This window comes from Pollachius pollachius (assembly GCF_949987615.1).
Source record: "Pollachius pollachius genome assembly, chromosome: 20".
NCBI classification, from domain to species: Eukaryota; Metazoa; Chordata; class Actinopteri; order Gadiformes; family Gadidae; genus Pollachius; species Pollachius pollachius.
The window spans coordinates 8919236-8939467 of NC_136953.1; the positions used below are offsets into that span (position 1 = coordinate 8919236).

Sequence of the window (20232 nt, forward strand, 5' to 3'; positions counted from 1 at the left end):
GCGCGCGAGCCATACTGTTAACTCCTCTGATGTAAATTGCACCGTAAACACAACGTCTTGTTTCATGCAATCTCGTTCTGCAGTATCAAAGTAAAAACGGTAATTTACGTAACATGCGACCTAAATCCGACCATGGTGTTCTCTCTCCCGTTTCTATGGTGATTACGTCACGACCTGTGTGTCGGAATGTTACATTTAGACTAATATTGCTGTATGTCTTCCTCTCTCTCTCTCTCTCTCTCTCTCTCTCTCTCCCACCCGCACACAAATTGAAGGGAATACTTGGGCGCGTTGTTGTTCCAGTACCATAACAACCCCCTCTTCCTCCCCCGCCTCCACTTCCCCCCTCCTCCCTCTATACTGCGGAGCTGTCTGCGTCTCCTGTTTTGAAACCTGATGACAAACCGCCCACGGCTGCGCGCTCGCTGCAGTAAAGCCTGCAGCCACGTGCACGCGCGTGCACCGAAGCTGTCTATCTGCCTGTCCGTGTGTCTGTCCGTGTGTCGGTATGCCTTTGCAGAAATGTTCAGATTAAATGACCGTTTCTTTAATGTTCCTCGACGATTTGCACCGTTTGCACGCTGCACTGGAGCGTTATACCGCGCGCGCCATAGTTGCGTAATAAGCGCTTCTTGAGCTCCGCGAGCCCCTGGTCTCGAGCCAAAGCGGCCTCGCTGTTGTCGCAGTGAACGTTCTTGGAGGAAACCCCGTCTCTACGTCGCTCTCCCGCCTGTCCTTATATGGTAGGGGGACACCGTCGTCACGTCCGGATGTGCCCATGTTTGGGCACCTACGAAGCTCGCAGCGGGGGGAATCCCTCGCACTGATATCCACCAATGACTGCAGCCAGGAGTTACCTAGGAGACGGAGAGTATAAAAGGGACTGAGTGGATGAACGGAGCATCAGACTCTCCCTGCGCCGAGTCCTCTCACGGAACAACGACTAACGGATCTATAACCAACGGTTCAGCGGCTATTATCATTATTATTATTATTATTATTATTATCGTCATCATTAAAACGCCAACACTTCATTTGTTTATACCGGACTCGTGGATTAATATCTCACTGTATTTTCTGAGGACATTTGGGCTCTAATTAATCATTGGGTTTAACACGAGCATCTGCACCGTGATCATGCTTCTGGAGCGCGAGGACAGCTTCCTGTCGGAGTTGGAGGGCGCGTGCAGCGCCTGGGTGGACAGCGTGGGCTCCAGCCTCGGGGACCACAGTGAATGTGACACGAGCTCGCCCTTCTCCCAAGGTATGTGCGTCTCATAAAGTTTCAGAGTGCACGTGGATATTTTATCACATGTTGCTCACATGTATACAGTGATGCAAGTGCCACGCATAATCGTTCATGAACGATTAATTCAAACATTAGTGTGTGTGTGCGTTTGCATGTGTGTTTGCGTGTCTGTGTGTGTGCTTGCGTTTGTGCGCTTGCGTTTTGTGTGTTTGAGTGTGTGTGTGTGTGTTTGTGTGGGAAGACAGTGATTATTATTGTTATGCAACACCACTAACGGCCCCCTCCTCCTCCAGCCTTCTCCCCGGGGACCGACGCCTCCGACTCGGACTTCTTCTCCGACCTCAGCGACTGCTCTTCGGACACCCTCTCCCCGTCGCTCGCCTCCTCCGCGGCCTTCTTCGCCGCCTCCGAGCCGGCGGCGGAGCTGAGCAGCAGCGCGGACGCCATCCTCAACATGATCACCGAGATAGTGGGCGTCTGCAGCGAGCTCGAGCATCATCCCGCCTCCTCTCCGCCATCACTCCAACCGACATGCGTGCCCGCGGGCTACGGCAGCGTTGCCGACCCCGGCCCCAGCGCGTCCTCCCCCGGGCCTCCCCCGGCCCTGCTGTTGGTGAAGAGCGAGTTCCAGGCCTCCAGCTGCGGCGGCGGCAGTGGCTGCGTGCAGCTCCCGGGGACCGGCTATACCGGCCTGCCGTCCGCCACCGAGCCGCTGCTCCCGCTCTCGGCGCTCGAGCAACAGGTGGACGTGGCGGAGTTCCTGGAGTCGCTGGTCGGGAGCGAGGCGGCCGCGGGAGACGTTCCCTCCCTGTCTCACGAGATCAAACAGGAGCCGCTGGCCCTGGAGGAGTGGCTGAAGAGTCTGATGTCAGTCCCCGGCGTGAACGGAGGAGACTCCGCTGACTACGTCATTAACCGACCCGTCATCAAGACGGAGCCCGCGCCCTGCGGCCTCGCGCTGTCCCTCCCGCCCGCCGCCCTCCCCTTCACCCTTGACGCCTTCCTCCTTTCCTCCCTCCTGCCCGGCGCGTTCCCGATGCCCAACATCGGCAACGCGCAGACGGCGGGGGCCGCCAAGGTCTCGGGCAGAGCCAGGAAAGCCACGAGCGCCGTCAAGGTGAAGCCGTTCCCGTGCTGCGTGCAGGGCTGCGAGCGCCGCTTCTCCCGCTCGGACGAGCTCAACCGCCACGTGCGCATTCACACCGGACAGAAGCCGTTCCAGTGCACGATATGCGCGCGCAGCTTCAGCCGCAGCGACCACCTCACCACGCACACGCGCACGCACACGGGGGAGAAGCCATTCTCGTGCGACGTCTGCGGCAAGCGCTTCGCTCGCAGCGACGAAAAGAAAAGGCACGGGCGCGTGCACGTCAAGCAGCAACTGCGCGCACAGATGATGGCCGCGTACTCGATGGCGTTCAGCGCGCCCGGCGGCGTCTAAACGGACTAGGCTCGAGGAGTCGGTCGTTCAAAAGATTGAGACGTCAGCTGATTGGCTGTTTGAAAAAGAGGCGCGTCCGCGCTTTTTCACGCGGAGTTTGAAAGGCCCGCGGATGAGACTCTGGTCCACGAGCACGTCTCCGACGACCCGCACGGACACGGTTAAAGGGACGGGTTGGTTGGCGGAAGTTCTGGTGGGGGGTGGGGGTGACGTCATGGGTCCCCATCAGCACCAAGGACAGCGCAGTGGATTCTTGGGTCAGAGAAGCGGCGGGTGATTGTAGATAAACTAACTCACTGCTGTTGACTGTAATCGCTGTTTGACGTTAACGCATGATGACGTGTTCAAAGATGTTCCAACACGTGGATACTGACGTCAGAATGTTGTACAATTTCTGTGATTTTTGCTCGAGATCTCAAGTGAAGAATGTAGTTTTATGTCCTGTGTCAATTTATATTCCCACCGCTGCGATACACTTTGTAGGAATATTTTTATAGACCCTTGCTACCTCTTGAAGTATAAGATTGTTTAACACTCAGAATGTATATTTCTACAACTTGACTTATTTGTACAGAGATTTCATTTTTCTACAAACCCATTGTGGAAATTATGGAAATTATTCTAAAAATATTTTATTATAAATTATTTCAGCACGGCTGAAATCAAAGTGAAGACATGTATGTTATATTTAAAGAGTATAATAATGATTTATTTATTATAATTATCATTATTGTTATTATTATGATTCTAAGATGGCCGCCATGTCTGGACTGTTGGACTAAACACCTAAACTCAGCTCTGAGTTGAGCTGTGACGTAGCACACATTGCTGTGCATCTTAATGACAATCTTAGTAGCCATCATTCTGCATGGATATATTATTATATATTGGTCGATGTGGTTCTCTCCTCCTTTCATTTCTCAACTTCCTGTGGTCTTTATGTGAATAAAACCAGATGTTCAAAGTACAAAACACGAGTTGTCCTTCTATTCAGCCGTCTAGCATAAATTTACATTTGTATCAATCCATCTGCACACCTGCATCGGTACATCAGTACATCTGGATTGATTCAGATATTTAAATAAGCGAAACTGCAGAATCAATGTCATAGGCTCTCTCGGATAATTCACAAATACTTCAGCCAATCACATCTCAAATTTGGCGACTGGCTTGTTGCCGTAGAGACCCCCTCCTCTCTCTTCTCTCTTCTCCCCTCCCATCCTCTCCCCGCCCCTCCCCTCCATTTCCCTCCTCTCATATCCTATCCGCCCCTCTCGTTTTAAACGGAACCGACAGGTCACGTGCGCCACGTCATTAGCACGCTGCACGGCCACAGCGCGCGGAGAGTTTTACCGGAGGGAGGGATGATGTAGCACGCGGGCCAGTCGGTTGACAGTTCTCTGCTTGGCTCGGCTCGAAGAGACACGGCCGTACCGGAGTGGACCTGAAAACCGTGCATCCAGGCCAGACAGGGTGCGGATATATGAGCGAATCATCTAATGTGAATTAAGCCAACAGGCTGACGGTCTGAATTCTGGTCGGGTGGTGCTCGGCGGGTAAGACAGAAGTTTTTACACCGGATAATATCGACTCCATTCCGCGGTGGAATCACAGGTGAGGGGGCTTTTATATCGGGTTTTAAACGTGCTCGGTAGATCCGTGATCCGTTCGATTTCTGTCTGAGTCACTGTGCTGGCAACGGTACTGGCTTTGTTTACAGTGTGGTCAAGAGAGGAGAAAAAAAAACATGTAGATGGGGATAGAGATATCCAGACTTCTCTTTCCCGCTGCTCAGCCATCCATAGGCCGATCTGAATTCCAACACACACACACACACACACACACACACACACACACACACACACACACAGACACACAGACACACAGACACACACGCACACATAGCTCATGTAGGCGCTGCAGAGGACGCTTCAATAGTCAATTGTGTGTGTGTGTGTGTGTGTGTGTGTGCGTGTGTGTGTGTGTGTGTCGGGTAGTGCCTGGGTGTGTTCTTGTATCTAGGTCAGTGCTGTTCTAACTCCTCACCTCTACCACCACCCCCCTACACACACCCATACACACTCACACAAACACCAATGCACATAGTGTATATGAATTGAAGGCAAATTAATTATGTATATCCTTCTCTAGAATATAGATGGAGACAGAGCAGCATCAATATGTGACGTCATATTGCTTTGAAGCTTCTACATTTTCTCAATATAGGCTCACTTTTAGAAGAGTCACGAGATGTAAGATCAGGTTCTATGATTATTTCTAGTCGCTAGATAACGATGTGTAGTCTCTAGGCTAACTCATAGGTTAAAGACAATAACTTGTGGTCTCTAGATGATAACATGTTGTCCCTCTGTTAACTTGTAGTCTCTCAATGTTTACTTGTAGTCTCCAGATAACTTGTAGTCTTTAGATGATAAATTAAGTCTAGATGATTACTTGAGTCAATAGATTTTAACATGTAGTCTCTACAACGCGTAGTCTCTATGATAACTAACTTGTAGTCTCTAGATCTTTACTTGTAGTCTCTAGATGAGTGTGTAACTCCAAATAGTTAGATGATAACTTGTAGTAGATGATAACTTGTAGTCTCTAGATCTTTACTTGTAGTCTCTAGATGATAACTTGTAGTCTCTAGAATGATAACTTGTAGTCTTTAGATCTTTACTTGTAGTCTCTAGATGATAACTTGTAGTCTCTAGATGATAACTTGTAGTCCCTAGACTATAACTTGTAGTCTCTAGATGATAACTCGTAGTCTCTAGATGATATCTTGTAGTCCCTAGACTATAACTTGTAGTCTCTAGATGATAACTTGTAGCAGGGTTGTCGTGAAGGTGCTGGTGCCGGAGCATGCTGGTAGCAGCAGCTGACCAGACCTTCTCATGTCCAGGCTGTGGATCAGAAGGGACCTTCAGCTCCGTCCTGGACCTCCAAGACCACCTGGTCAACACACACACCTATCAGACCCTGCTCGGTCTATCCAAGGTACACACACACACACACACACACACACACACACACACACACACACACACACACACACACACACACACACACACACACACACACACACACACACACACACACACACACACACACACACACACACACACACACACAACTTTTAAAAGTACTTTCATGTCCTCTGAGGTGCGTGCCAGGAGCTCTACGCCAGGGTTCCTCCTGCGCCTCCCTGGTCCGCCTGTCTCCCAGGGACAGAGCTCCTCCCTGGGCATGGAGTCCACCAGAGACCCCCTGCCTCTGGCCGGTCTGGACCTGGCCTCCTCCACCGCCTCCACCCAGCTTCTCAGGGTGATGTTAGGGGCCGCAGGAGGACCTTCTCTGGGAGTCCCCCAGGATTCCTCCAGGGCTCTGGCTCTGCCTAGCCCTACAGGCCTCACATCCACTGCCTTTTTAGCTCTGGAGGACCATATAGGCCTCAGGAGGAGCCTGGGGCTGGAGTTGGGGTATCCCCCAGTGGAGTGCTTCTCCGTGGGGCCAGGCCTGGAAGAGAGACTAGAGCTGAGGCTGGACATGCAGGTGGCCACCGCCGTAGCCGAGTTGGAGGAGAGGGTGAGGGGGCGTGTCCATCACCTGAAGGCGGAGCTACAGGAAAGAGAGGCGGAGCTAGAGCGAGAGAGGAGGAAGGGAGAACGTCTCGTGAGAGAGAAGGACGAAGTGGAGGAGAGAGCAGCGTACCTGTCCAGACAGGTGAGTGACATCACACAATGACTTCCAGTTGACCATCATTAGTTTAGATTGTTTTAGATTATCTTAGTTTGATATTAGTTTAGCTTAGTTTAGTTTAGTTCAATCTAACTTTGGTTTAACTTCATTTTATAAGTTTAGTTCAACATAGTTAAGGTAAGTTTAATATTAGTTGAGTTGAGTTTACATCCGTAAGTAGTGAGTAAGTGGTGATATTTAATGTTTAGAATATTATTTCACTATAGGCTTCCATCGCCATGGAGATGATGGAGGGAGTAAAGCGAGAACTGAAGGGAAAAGAGGACGAACTGGCCAAACGAAAACAGTTTGTCTCTCTCTTTCATACACACACACACACTTCTCCTTTTTTCTTTCATTTATCATTATATTTAGTATTTGTGTGTGTGTGTATATGTTGCAGGGATATGCATCAGGTGCAGGTGTTCCTGAGAGATACAGCAGAGAAGGAGGCAGAAGCTAAAATGAAACTACAGGTAACTCACCTGTCGTTCGGCGGGTAACTCACCTGTTGTTGAGCGGGTAACTCACCTGTCGTTGGGCGGGTTACTCACCTGTCGTTCAGCGGGTAACTCTGGTTGTTGGGCGGGTTACTCACCTGTCGTTCAGCTGGTAACTCACTTGTCGTTCAGTAGGTAACTCACCTCTCGTAAGTAATGATTTGTTATTTATGCTATCATCCTCCAGATGTTTATGGAGTCGTTACTCGATCGAGCCGACCATGCAGAGAGACAGCTGCTGCAGATCGCACCCGGTCACACGCACCCGCAACGACACATGCACACACCGATATACACACACACTCCAGGACACACACACAGAGGTGTCTCCTCACCTGTGTGGGGTCGCGCAGGGCGGAGCTTGGATGGCAGTGTGGAGGACATGCTTGGAGCCAGGTCGCCGGTTACCATGGCAACTCAGGTGAATCCAGAACAGCTTTTTCATTCTAAAAGTTAAAAATACGATGTCACTGTTTACAAATTAAAACATGACAACTCCAAAAAATTGTCAAAATGAAATATAAAAATCAGTTTTGTCTCAATAGCTGAATGTGTTTTCCCTCCTCCCTCCTCTCTCCTCTCTGTAGAGGAGTTACAGTGTTTCTGGATCTTATAGACTTGGAGACCAACTATACAACCACCATCCATACAATGACTGGTACTCTCTCCTCTCCTCCCTCCTCTCTCCCCTGTCCCCTCCCCTCCTCCTTCCCCTCCTCACCTCTCCCTCCTCTCTCCTCTCCTCTCCTCTCCTCTCCTGTCCTCTCCTCTCCTCTCCTCTCCTCTGTTTCCGTTTCTGGTGTGTGTGTGAGTGGCGGTGGTGGGGGTGCGAGTGGCGCGCAGTTTTGAATTGTTCTCTGTCCTTTTTTCCCGGTTTTTCCCTGGTTTCTCTGTCTGTTCTTTGTGCATGATCAGGTAAGACTTATTCATTATTAATTCTTTTTTTACTGTGGTGGCCGAGTGATCAGTGGTTGTGTCAGGTGGTTTTCGGGAGGAATGGCGTCCTCCGAGACGCCACCTCCGTCTATCCGGCAGGGAGTAAGGATAGTCCCGCCGGATAGTAGCGTTACTGTGGAGGAGGATCTATTGCCTGTCGGTGAGCAGGTAGGTTATGATAAATTATCTTTTGCATCTACAATGAACAAAGCAGTGGTTGTGTTCCTGAAAGAGGAGCCCCGTGTGCATCAGCTGGTAGAGAGTGGCGTGTTTATCAGGGACTTATTCGTGCAGGTCTCCCCGCTGTCAGTTCCCTCCACGCGGATCACCGTGTCCGGTGTTCCGCCGTTCATACCGAACGAGTTGTTAGAGAACGAGCTCCGTAAGTTCGCAAGTTTGCCGGTGGATTTAAAGCAGTGAGTTTGGGATGTAAGGATCCCAAACTGAAGCACGTGCAGTCTCTCTGAGGCGGCAGGTGTTCATGTTCCTGGACTCGCCGACACAAACACTGGAGGTGTCGTTCAGAGTGAAGCACGGTGATGGGTTTTATATGGTGTACACCAGCTCAGGACAGTTCAAATGTTTTGAGTGTGGAGATGTGGGACATAAACGCTTTGCGTGTCCGCATAGACAGCAGGGGGCAGCTCACTCCGCTGATGCGGCGGGCGGCTCCGGTGTGTCCGCGGCTGGCGGGTCCGGTGCTGGGTCCGCGGCTGGCGGGTCCGGTGCTGAGTCCGTGGCTGGGTCTGCGGCTGGAGAGTCCGGTGCTGGGTCCGCGGCTGGCGGGTCCGGTGCTGGCGCAGCGGGTGCGGATGCGTATCCCGGTGCTGAGGACGTGGCAGCCGGTGCCACTGGTTCACATTCTGAGAACGATGACTTAGATAGAGAGGAACAGAGCCAGCCTGAGAAGCAGCAGGCTCCTGTGGTTGCAGAGAACCTGAGCAGTTCTCCGTCTGCAGGCACTGAAGCAGCTTCCACAAGCAGGCAGAGACCTCACTGTGATCACCAATGACGGACAGGGTATGTTAAATAGTCAGGCATCCTGTGAAGGAGAAGACATGGAGTATGACTCTGAGTCAGATGCAGTATCTATAGGTGAAACTTCTTTCAGGAACACAGATCTCTATTCTTTAGAGGAGATAAATCAATTTCTGGATGTGACCTTTAAGAAGTCTGTTAGACTAAAAGATTATTTCAGTGACACTGAGCAGTTCATCAGATCTGTTGGTGTACTGAAAAGATCGGTCGGTTTTGACCTCTTGGACGAAAAGAAACGCTTTCGCCTTAAAAAGCATATTACAATTCTGAGAAAAGAAAAAAAAGGTAAAACTGCTAAAAAGACTAAAAAGTAACATGATCATGTACCACACAGTGTTTTTCCTCTTTTTATTGTTCCTTGCTCTGTTCATCTTATTTGTTTCTCTTCTCTGACCTCTATGCGGAGCCTTAAAATAGGGTCTTTGAACATTAATGGTGGGAGAGACAGACACAAAAGGGCATTAATCTCTGAAGTCGCTACTCAAAAAAGGGTTGATGTGCTGTTTTTGCAAGAGACACATACTAATCCAGCAGACGAGATAGATTGGGGTTTATGGTGGGAGGGTTCTTGTACCCTTAGTCATGGCACCAACCTTAGTGCAGGGGTAGCTGTTCTGTTTAGGAAAAATGCAAATGTAAAGGTATTATCTTCTACTGAAGTGGTGAAGGGCAGGCTGTTGATTGTCAGGGCAGAAATAGAGGGCTCTGTGTTCTGCTTTGTTAACATATATGCCCCAAATCGAGGCACAGAAAGAGTGGGCTTTTTCACCCTGCTAAAAAATGAGGTAAGGAATTACCATCATGAGCAATTCATCATTGGTAGGGATTTCAACTGCACTCTAGATTTTACTGTAGACAGGACAAGTGAAGAACCCCACCCACAGTCATCGCAGAGCCTTAACAGTATCATCACACACCTGGATCTGTTAGACACATGGAGGGTCAAATATCCACAATCCAGACAATACACATGGGTGAGGGTCAGCAAAAACAGGGTGAGTGCAGCTAGACTGGATAGGATTTACATTTCCAAAAGTCTCAGCTCCAGATCAGTCCACAGTTACATTAGTCCAGTTGGCTTTACTGACCACCACTATGTCAGCATAGACTTGATAATTTCGCCAGGTGAAAGGGTTAAGTCCTACTGGTCGTTTAATAATAGACTTCTGCAGGACCGTTCTTTCTGCCAAAGCTTTGAGCGTTTGTGGCAGCAGTGGAAAACTAGGAAAGCGGATTTTGTTTCTTTGAAGCTGTGGTGGGAAGTTGGTAAGGTTCAAATTCGTGTCTTTTGCCAGCAGTATACCTCCCATTCGACTGCTAAGATAAAGGCAGCAGTTCAGGAGCTTGAAGCTAATATTAGGAGCATTGAAGAGGGGTCACATAGGGATTTGGATCCCTCCACGGGTCATCTGCTGCAGGAGAAGAGATTGGAGTTGAGCTCCCTCCTGCAGGAGAGAGTGAAGGGAGCTCTTGTCAGGTCTCGCTTCCTCCAGCTAAAGGACATGGATGCCCCGAGCTCTTTCTTTTTTAATCTGGAGAGATCGGTGGCACAGAGGAAGCAGATGACCTGCCTTAAGCTTCCTGGAGGCAGAGTGACCACCAGTCAAGGTGAGATGAGGACCCATGCAATGGACTTCTACGCTGACCTCTTTGGGGCAGAACAGCGCAGCATGGAGTACCGCGAGGAGCTCCTGGAGGGGCTTCCTCAGCTCATCCCGGGAGAGAAAGCTGCTCTGGACTCTGAGCTGACTCTGGAGGAGTTGACAGTCGCTGTCAATCAGATGGCATCAGGACGGGCACCAGGGATTGATGGTCTCTCCTCTGACTTCTACAAGCGGTTCTGGAATACCCTTGGGCCTGATTTACATGGTGTTTTAATGGAGTGTTTCAGAACAGGATCACTTCCTGTCTCCTGTCAGCGAGCTGTGCTTTCCCTGCTTCCCAAGAAAGGAGACCTGGCCTTACTTCAGAACTGGAGGCCGGTTGCTCTCCTCTGTACTGACTATAAGGTGCTTTCCAGAGCCTTATCAAACAGACTTAAGGACATCCTGGGAATACTTGTACATACAGACCAAAGCTACTGTGTACCTGACAGGAAAATAATGGACAACATTTTCCTTATTTGAGATGTTATTGATGTGTGTAGATCCCATAATGTTGATTTTGGTATTGTTTCTTTGGACCAGGAGAAGGCTTTTGGTAGGGTGGATCACTCTTATCTGTTTTCTGCACTTAGGGCTTTTGGTATTGGTGATGGTTTTCTGGCCTGGATTGGTTTATTGTATAATGGTGCTCAATGTATGGTGAGGATGGGGGCAGGGCTGAGCCGGCCAATCCCTGTACAGCGAGGGATAAGACAGGGTTGTCCTCTCTCCGGTCAACTATATAGCTTAGCTATTGAGCCCTTGCTGTGCATGTTGAGAGGTCGGCTCAGTGGTCTCTCACTGCCTGGGTCCTATAATATTGATCGTCCACCTACTGTTTCTGCTTATGCAGATGATGTTAGTATTTTTGTCTCCAGCCAGGGGGATGTTCAAAGTTTGCAGGATACCCTGTCCCTGTACGAAAAGGCTTCATCTGCTCGGGTGAACTGGGCAAAGAGTGAAGCCTTGTTGGTGGGACAGTGGAAGGATCAGGCAGTGCCTAGTCTGCCTGGAGGTCTTGGAGGGGGAAGGAGGGCCTGAAAGTGTTGGGAGTATTCTTGGGCACTGAGGGCTTTCAAAACAAGAACTGGGAGGGAGTTAAGGAGAAAATGTGGTCGGTTGTCTAAATGGAAATGGTCGCTACCCCAGTTGTCATATAGGGGAAGAGTTCTGGTTGCCAATAACCTGGTCGCTTCGACTCTTTGGCATAGACTTTTTGCTCTGACACCACCGAGAGGCCTGATGGAGGACGTTCAGCGAGTCATCCTGGACCTTTTCTGGTCTGGCCGGCACTGGGTCCGGGCAGCAGCCCTCTACCTGCCTGTGGCTGAAGGAGGGCAGGGACTGATCAACATCCAGGCAAAAATTGCTACTTTTAGACTTCAGACTGCACAAAGACTGCTGTACAATTGCGGCCCAAGCTGGTTTGATGCAGCTCGTCTGCTGCTGAAGAGAGCTGGGCGTTTGGGCTATGACAAACAGCTTTTTCTTTTACAGCTTGAGGATGTGGATCTAACTGGACTGACACCTTTTTATAGCTCGGTATTGCAGGCATGGCAGATTTTTAAGGCCACACGTGCCACAAATGAGACTCCGGGCATGTGGTTGTTTGAGGAGCCTTTGTTTTATAATAACCTCATAAAGACTCAAACACTGCAGTCTGCCAGCCTGCGAGCCTATCTTAGAGAGGCTGGCTGCACCAAACTGGGCCATCTGAGGAAGATGACGGCAACATCTGTGGACAACTTGAGAGAGAGAAGCAACATCACCTCCATCAGGTTGATCAACAGAGTGGTGGAGGAAGTCTGTGCTGCCCTGCAACAACCTCTGAGAGAGTTTGCACAAAACCGCACTCAGTGTGACCAGTGGAGAGAAGAGGGAGAGTACAGTTTCCCCGCTCTGTCTATCACCCCAGTTGTGGGGGAGTGGCAGGAGGGAGGAGGTCAGCTGCTGTCTCTCACAACCCCACACCTGGAGATTTTTCAGGCTGCAGGGAAGAAGGATTTGTACCAAATCTGCTCTAAGGTTCTGAACCTGTGCTCTTTGGCAGGCATGAAGGAGTCGAGGTGGACTGAGTTTTTTTGGTCCAGACGCTTCCCCGAAAGGCAGCTGGCAGTCTCTGTACAAGCTGCCCGTTGAAAAACGGACAGCAGACCTCCAGTGGAGGATTGTACATGGAGCAATAGCTACAAACAGATACAGAGCGCACCTGGATCCAGAGCAGGGGGAGGAGTGTATTTTCTGCTCTCAGATTGAGACCCTGGTGCATTTATTTGTTCACTGTCCTCGGCTGACAGTACTGTTCGAGCTTTTAAAAAGGTGGTTTCAGGGTCTAGGGGAGAATTTTTCTTTTGGTTTGTTTATTTCTGGCCCGAAATACTGTGCTCAGAACAAGAGTGTACACACACTGGTGAACTTTTTATCTGGTTCTGCCAAGTTGGCCATCTGGCTAACACGCAGGAACCGGGCTCAGAGTGTCGGTAGTGTGGAGCCGGTGCTGGTTCTGAAGGGACTGCTGAAGGCCCGACTGAGGGTGGAACATGGTTATTATCAAATGATGGACAATATGCAGGGTTTCAGTCACATATGGGCTGTTGGAGGGGTTTTATGTTCTGTGGGGGGGGGGGGGCGGAGAGCTGAATGTAAGCTTCTGACTAGAGCAACACGTTTCCTGGTTGACAGGTTTGTTGTACTTTAGGGATGGTTTTGTTTTTGTTTTGTTTTCTGCTCTTAAGTGATGATGCGATAGTGATCTGTTTTCTCCTTGCAATGGTGCAATAAAGGGATTTTGAAAACCAAACCATCTCTCCTCTCCCTCCTCTCTCCTCTTTCCTCTCCTCTCCTCTCCCTCCTCTCTCCTCTCTCCTCTCATCTCCCCTCTCCTCTCCTGTCCTCTCCCTCCTCTTTCCTCTTCTCTCCTCACCTCTCATCTCCCCTCCTCTCCTCTCCTCTCTCCTATCTCCTCTAGTATTCTCCAGTCCTGTACTGTAGTATTCTATTGCTGTCTTCCAGGGCTGGAGGGAACCGCTGGGTGAACAGCTACCATCGTTACCACAGCACAGAGGAGGAGAAGGACGAGGAAGAGGACGACGAAGACGAGGAGGAGCAGATATGGGACACACCTGAGATGATAAGACGGACTGCTGCTCCAGGTGAGATGTTTGGACGTATGTATTTCTAGCATTATTTATTAAATAAAGCGGTGCTTTCATCACATCATTTTTTTTTTTAATATCTGGTCCACAGATTTGTCGTCCTCCTCTAAGGGTTGCCATAGCACCCATTGTCTGGGGGTGGAGACTCTACGGTTGAGGGCGGGGCTCTTTTGTGTCTTCCCATATTTGGACGTTGCTTCCCTGCTGCATGCGGCTGAGGTGTGCACTGATTGGAGGTGCGTTGCTAGGCACCCGGCTGTATGGACACGCCTACTTCTGGAGAACGTCACGGTGTCCAGCAAGGTAGGGCAGCCTTCCTCGTGGTCATATTCATCATTTCCATATTATTTTTCATTATCACCGTTGGCACCTTTTTCATCTTCATCGACCTCCTCATCGTCACTCCCGCCATGATCAGCTTTATCAAGGCCTCTATGACCCAAAGGTGTGTGTGTGTGTGTGTGTGTGTGTGTGTGTGTGTGTGTGTGTGTGTAGTTCCTGGTCACCCTGTCTCAGTGGTGTACACAGACCCGGTCCCTGGTTCTGAAGAACCTGAGAAGCAGAACCAGACGACCTGGAGAAAGCAGAGAGGACTACCAGACACTCAAACGGTAACACACACATGCGCACACACCACACATATGCATGAAACAAAATCTAAAGTGGCCGTGTTGTGTAAGTGTGAGTACTCAGCCCAACAGTTGTAGCTGTTCCCAAGCACCCCTATGATAACGCTGCTTGTTCAACAATGCATCATGAACAATGTCCGGTCTACCCTTGACTATGTTGAACCCGGGCAAACTCGGCGTGTTTCACAGCAGTTCCACAGACCATGACTGTCCTCTACTACCCGTCTGTCTCTCAGGGGCTGCCTGGAGGAAGGGGTGGAGGCTGTCTTACGCTCAGCGGGGGGCAGTCTGCTCTACCTGTCTGTCTGTCAGTGTTCCAATGTGCTGACAGACAGGTCCCTGTGGCTGGCCAGCTGCTACTCCCCCAACCTACATACCATCACGTACAGGTATCTGTCTGTTTGTCTGTTTCTTCATCTAAGTGTCTGCCTGTCTGTCTGTCTCTTCATCTAACTGTCTGTGTGTCTGTCTGTCTCTTCATCTAACCGTCTGTCTGTCTCTTCATCTAACTGTCTGTCTGTCCATCTGTTTCTTAATCTAAATGTCTGTGTGAGACAGAGGTATTGAACCCCCAACTCACATATGGGACGGGACGCAACCAAGGAGTCAGTTGGTCAAAAGCAGGAGTCGGCTCAGAGAGTTGAAGGTTGCAAAAAATGGTGCCGGTTTATTTACAGTGCCAAAAAGTCACACAAAAGATAAATAAATCACACCAACCATAACGACACTCAGAAGTACAAACGCTACCTCACCAACCCCGCCATTAGCAAACCAAATTAACTGTCCCGGAACAGAAAATAAAGCCCTGGTTCCCATGCGGCACGCGTTCCCCATGGAAGAAGGGTAGTTGACAAACAAATGTATGTGTGAATTATCTAGCATGTTGTAAATAAATGGAGTGTATTAAACTGTGGTGTGTGGTGGTTTGTAGTGTGGCGCTATGTGTGTATGCAAAGGTAAACGGCTAAATGGTAGCATCTGGGGAAATGCGACCCTCGCTTTTTACAGTCTGTTTGTCTGTCTAGCTCTTCATCTAACTGTTTGTTTGTCAGCCAGCCTATTGGTCTGTCTCTTCATCTTACTGTCTGTCTGTCTGGCTCTTCATATAACTGTCTGTCTGTCTGTCTGTCTGTCTGTCTGTCTGTCTGTCTGTCTGTCTGAACAGGAGTCCCGGTGAGGGGGTGGGTCAGGAGGTCTTGTGGGCGCTGGGAGCCGGCTGCAGAACCATATCTCACCTGAAGTTCGCCCCACTAAACCCCAGGTAGGTCCACTAAACCCCAGGTCGGTTCACTGAACACTAAACCCCAGGTAGGTAAACACTAAACCCCAGGTAGATCACTGAACACTAAACCCCAGGTAGGTAAACACTAAACCCCAGGTAGATCACTAAACACTAAACCCCAGGTAGGTAAACACTAAACCCCAGGTAGATCACTAAACACTAAACCCCAGGTAGATCACTAAACACTAAACCTCAGGTAGATCCCTAAACACGTAACCCCAGGTGGGTCCACTAAACACTAAACCCCAGGTAGATCCCTAAACACATAACCCCAGGTGGGTCCACTAAACACTGCTCATTCCCACACACTGTCCTTGGCCTCACACCATGTACCACTGAAGAGCTCTCGGTGGAAGGGCATCATATTTCTGACCTACTGTCCTTGGTGGACCGGTCGAGAACACCATGCTCTGGATCGCAATGTCCTGTGGTCGCCCCGCGGACCAGTGGTTTACAGACAGTCAGACAGACACTGTGTGACCTGTTTGAATCTTGTGCTGCAGCCAGCAGCCTCATCGCCTCGGCAACCGTAGCCTGCAGACCATCGGTCGATGTTGGCCGGACCTGCGTTCCCTCAGCGTGGGCGGGGCCGGGTGTGGCACTCAGGGGTTGGCTGCTGTGGGTGAGTAGCAGCCGCCACGACCGGTCAGAATGGACTGAAAACATTAGCACGTTGAAGGGAACTGAACGGTGTGTGTTGAAGGGAAGTCCACATGAACTGAAATGTGTGTGTGTGTGTGTGTGTGTGTGTGTGTGTGTGTGTGTGTGTGTGTGTGTGTGTGTGTGTGTGTGTGTGTGTGCAGTGCGCAGCTGTGTGTGTCTACTAGAGCTGGAGTTGGAGTGCGTTTCAAAGGTCGACCTGAAGGTGGCGACAGAGCTCTGTAATAACGGACTCACCAATTTGGAGACTTTGACGTTGACACACACCGCCATCACTGAGGAAGCTATACTGCACTTTCAAAGTAAGAGCCCCCTCAACATTGTAGCTATATTGCTGCTCATTGTCAAAAAAAAACTAGAGGTACATTTCAAAATACAATCCCGACTGTGTGTGTGTGTGTGTGTGTGTGTGTGTGTGTGTGTAGGTAAATGTGTTAATCTCAGGTCCATGGTGGTGCTGGTGAGGAAGAGTTGTGCTAACGACGGATCGCTTGAGGAGGACAGTGTGTTCAGAGATAACCTGGAGGCTCTTAAGGTAGACCCAAACCACCATTTAACCCTTAACCCCTCACCCTTTAAACCTTTACCCCTAATCCCTGAACCCCAAACCCTTGAACAGTAATACCTTACTTCTAACCCTTAATCCCTACGTCTTAAAGGGCTACTGCTCCACTATTTTTAAGCGTACTGCTTCATGTGCATGTATACAACATCCACTCTGTCTCAACAGACATTTTGCCGCCCTTTCTCCAAATCTGACCAATGGAGTTGGCAAGTCTGGGACCAATAATGTTATTGTTCCAATTTTGTGGGATTGTTTCATGAAAACAGAGTCATCACAGACACACATGCAGCAGTAATCAACTATACTGACACACAACACACACATGAATCAGTTATATTGATAGTAATCAGTAATCAGTTATATTGATACACAAATCACTTATGAAGCAGTACTTTACATAATACTACTAATGAATGGACCCAGCTGCTAAATGATGATCAATTGTGTGTGTGTGTGTGTGTGTGTGTGTGTGTCTCAGGTTCTAACCAGGTCTCCAGGTCTTTGTGACATCCTGCAGGTCAAAGAAGAATACTGAACTCTTCAAAACACACACACACACACACACACACACACACACACACACACACACACACACACACACACACACACACACACACACACACACACACACACCAATCGGTGATAAGTGTAATAAATGTCTTGTTTCTATTCAATGTTTCACATGTCTCCTCATTCTTCTGACAATTATTGAATTAACGTATTCAGTGAATTTAACAACTGATGATTTTATTTGATCTGATGCCTTTAACATTTCAGGGGAAAGAGGAGAAACCAAGGAATGAAAAAAAAAAACCCAGGGGGGGTAAACTACTACTCAAGACTCGAGTCGCTAAAGTGTACAAAAAAGTTGCAAGACCCCTTGAGTCCTAACACCCCCCCCCCCCCCCCCCAGCCCCCCCAGCCCCTATAAAGGGGGGGATGGAGGGGTTCTGCTGACGTTGGGGGACCTTTTGGGGGTTCCCCCTTCTTGGTGACCGTGTGAACGGGGACTCGAACCTGAGTCTACAGAGTGTTAACACACACTCTTACCGCTGCACCACCAAGGGTCTAAGCGGTGACCAGCACCTAGGCTCAGCAAGGATGAGCCAATTCTTAATCCCTGTGAGCTGGGACTCAAACCTGCGTCGACTGAGTTTTGATGATTTTGTTGATGGCGGTTAGACTTGACTTTACAACTCACATGATATAGAAAATTATTTTTTTCCATTTATGAACATTAGTTGGACTTCAACCCCGGTCTCAGGAGTGTGTGGTCGAAAGCTATATAAATCAATTCAATTGAAGTTCAATTGAAATATCATTACCCTTTAGTTAATTACCATACATTAATCAGTAATTGAACGCTGGTCTCCAGAGTGCTATCCAACAGTGCTCTCCACTGCACCACTGTTCAATTCCTGCTGATTTTTGTTTGTTTCAAGACTCAGTGAGATAGAGCTAGGATACTGTAACTGCAAATCAATAGATGCGGCCGTCGAAAGCAAATGGGGGGAAAGCAAAAAAGAACAAAGCAATGGGGGGGAAATAGTGTTGCCAATGGGGGGGAAATAGTGTTGAAATAGTGTTGCCCAATCTGGCAACACTGGTGCCGCCACCCCCTCTAGGTGAACCTCCGCTTCCACATCCAGCAGGTGAACCTCCGCTTCCACATCCAGCAGCCGCAACAGGCGGATCCGCCTGTCTGCTGTTGTGTGCTGACTCAATACCCTGAAGAACGGTATGAATCTGGTGTGTGAATATGGTCTATTTTGAGTTTGCATGATTGTATGATAATTGCTTTCTTTTATTCATCCCATATTGTATTCACCGGAGGAAGATACAAAGTGGAAGTGGTAGTCCACAAGCCGGTGTTCACGAGAGTTTGAACTGCTACTTTGCAGGAAAATCTACAGCCCCATCACAGGATCCCCATTATGGATTAGTTAGAAGAAAACGCTACATGGAAGCATGGATGGACTGTGTGTTCGTTTGTGGTTAGTGCATCCCGTGCGCATTGATTGATTGCTTAATGCGCAACAGGTGCGCAAGCCGGCCCATTGCCCCAGAGAGTCTGCTCGGTTGCGCACGCACCACCAGATGCTGCACACGGCGGACTCAAAGTATAGAAGATTGTCATCTAAGGTATTGTATACCTAATGCCAGTGAGGTAACACAACGGTGATTGAGCCTATGGCCCACTGATGAAAGCCCTTCCATTTGAAGTTTTATGAATAACCAACAGGGCTCAAAGACACAGCAAGTGTCTGAGGTGCAGTGGTAAGACCTGCTGAATTACGTGCTTGGGACCCAGCTTCAAGTCCTGCTTAAGCCTCAATGCCTTGATGGTCGATTGCTCTTGGTTGTGGTCACCAGAGATCCTGGTTCATGTGCCCTGGACGTTAGGCTATCTATATTATAAGCTAAAATTAATTACTACAACAAGACCAGGATTCAACTCTTGCTTATGTTGGTTGTTTTTCAAGGACGTAGTCATTATGTGACCACAATATGAAAGATAAAAACTTACCATCACTAGCAAGTATGTTAGTTGCACAGTGGTAAAACCTGCTAATTGCAGTGCTGGAGATGGGGGTTCAAGTCCTATACATGTTGTTGGCTTTTTTTTTTATGTCATTATGTGAATATAATCCCAAATATAAATTCTGCCCATGAATTGCATGAGTCTTGCTGCTGCAGTGGCAAGACATAATAATTCAACTACCTGATACTAGGTATCAAATCACTATTTTGTCTAAGGGTTTTCAAGCTGAAAGTCATGGTGTGAATATGATATCAAATATTACTTTGGACTGTTTCAATATCTATATCTATGGCAGAAAGATGTGTTCAAGTTCTACTGATATTCTTCATTAAGAAAAATGAAATGTTTTATACACAAAATAACTTTCTTTGAATTTCAAATCCACCCTTAAATATCAATGATCACAATGTCATACATTGTGATCAAGCCAGCAGTACAATCGGTTATCACCACCAGAGCTCATAGTTGAATTCCATGCATGTTATACTTCTTAAATGAGTTTAAAACAGGGGTAGCATTAATTTCAAATAGTCAAACTTTTTTAGTAAACGTTCAAAAAAGTTGCAAGACCCTCTTAGTTGTAACACCCCCCCCAGCCCCCCGGAAGGGGGGGATGGAGGGGTTCTGCAGACACGTTGGGGGCCCTTTTGGGGGTACCCCCTTCTTGGTGGCCGTGTGAGCGGGGACTCGAACCTGAGTCTAGAGAGTGTTAACCAACAGCCCTTAACCGCTGCACCACCAAGACGCCGACTAGGATGTTCAAAGGGCTGGGCTGACGTGTTTAGCCTTCATCTCCTCTATTAACCACAAGGCCCTGTTGGGGAACCCTGAAGAGCCCGGGGTTAGTT

At 48.9% G+C, this 20232-nt stretch overlaps 2 protein-coding genes across 2 annotated transcripts; both read left to right on the top strand.

Annotated features, from left to right (window-relative positions):
- Positions 1–1137: 1137 nt before the first annotated feature.
- LOC307090942 (uncharacterized protein) lies at positions 1138–2690 on the top strand (the record flags this gene model as incomplete). Its single annotated transcript, XM_079757747.1, has 2 exons — positions 1138–1264; positions 1543–2690. 2 exons carry the CDS (start codon positions 1138–1140, stop codon positions 2688–2690), a joined length of 1275 nt encoding a protein of 424 aa, XP_079613873.1.
- A 2868-nt stretch (positions 2691–5558) lies between these two features.
- Positions 5559–17377, top strand: LOC307091503 (F-box only protein 41-like; the record flags this gene model as incomplete). Its single annotated transcript, XM_079758502.1, has 15 exons — positions 5559–5693; positions 5859–6419; positions 6662–6741; positions 6838–6910; positions 7122–7355; positions 7522–7592; positions 13564–13703; positions 13798–14009; positions 14202–14317; positions 14572–14724; positions 15501–15596; positions 16121–16239; positions 16421–16579; positions 16703–16812; positions 17321–17377. The coding sequence occupies 15 exons, from the start codon at positions 5559–5561 to the stop codon at positions 17375–17377; spliced, it is 2316 nt and encodes a 771-aa protein (XP_079614628.1).
- Between the last annotated feature and the right edge of the window lie 2855 nt (positions 17378–20232).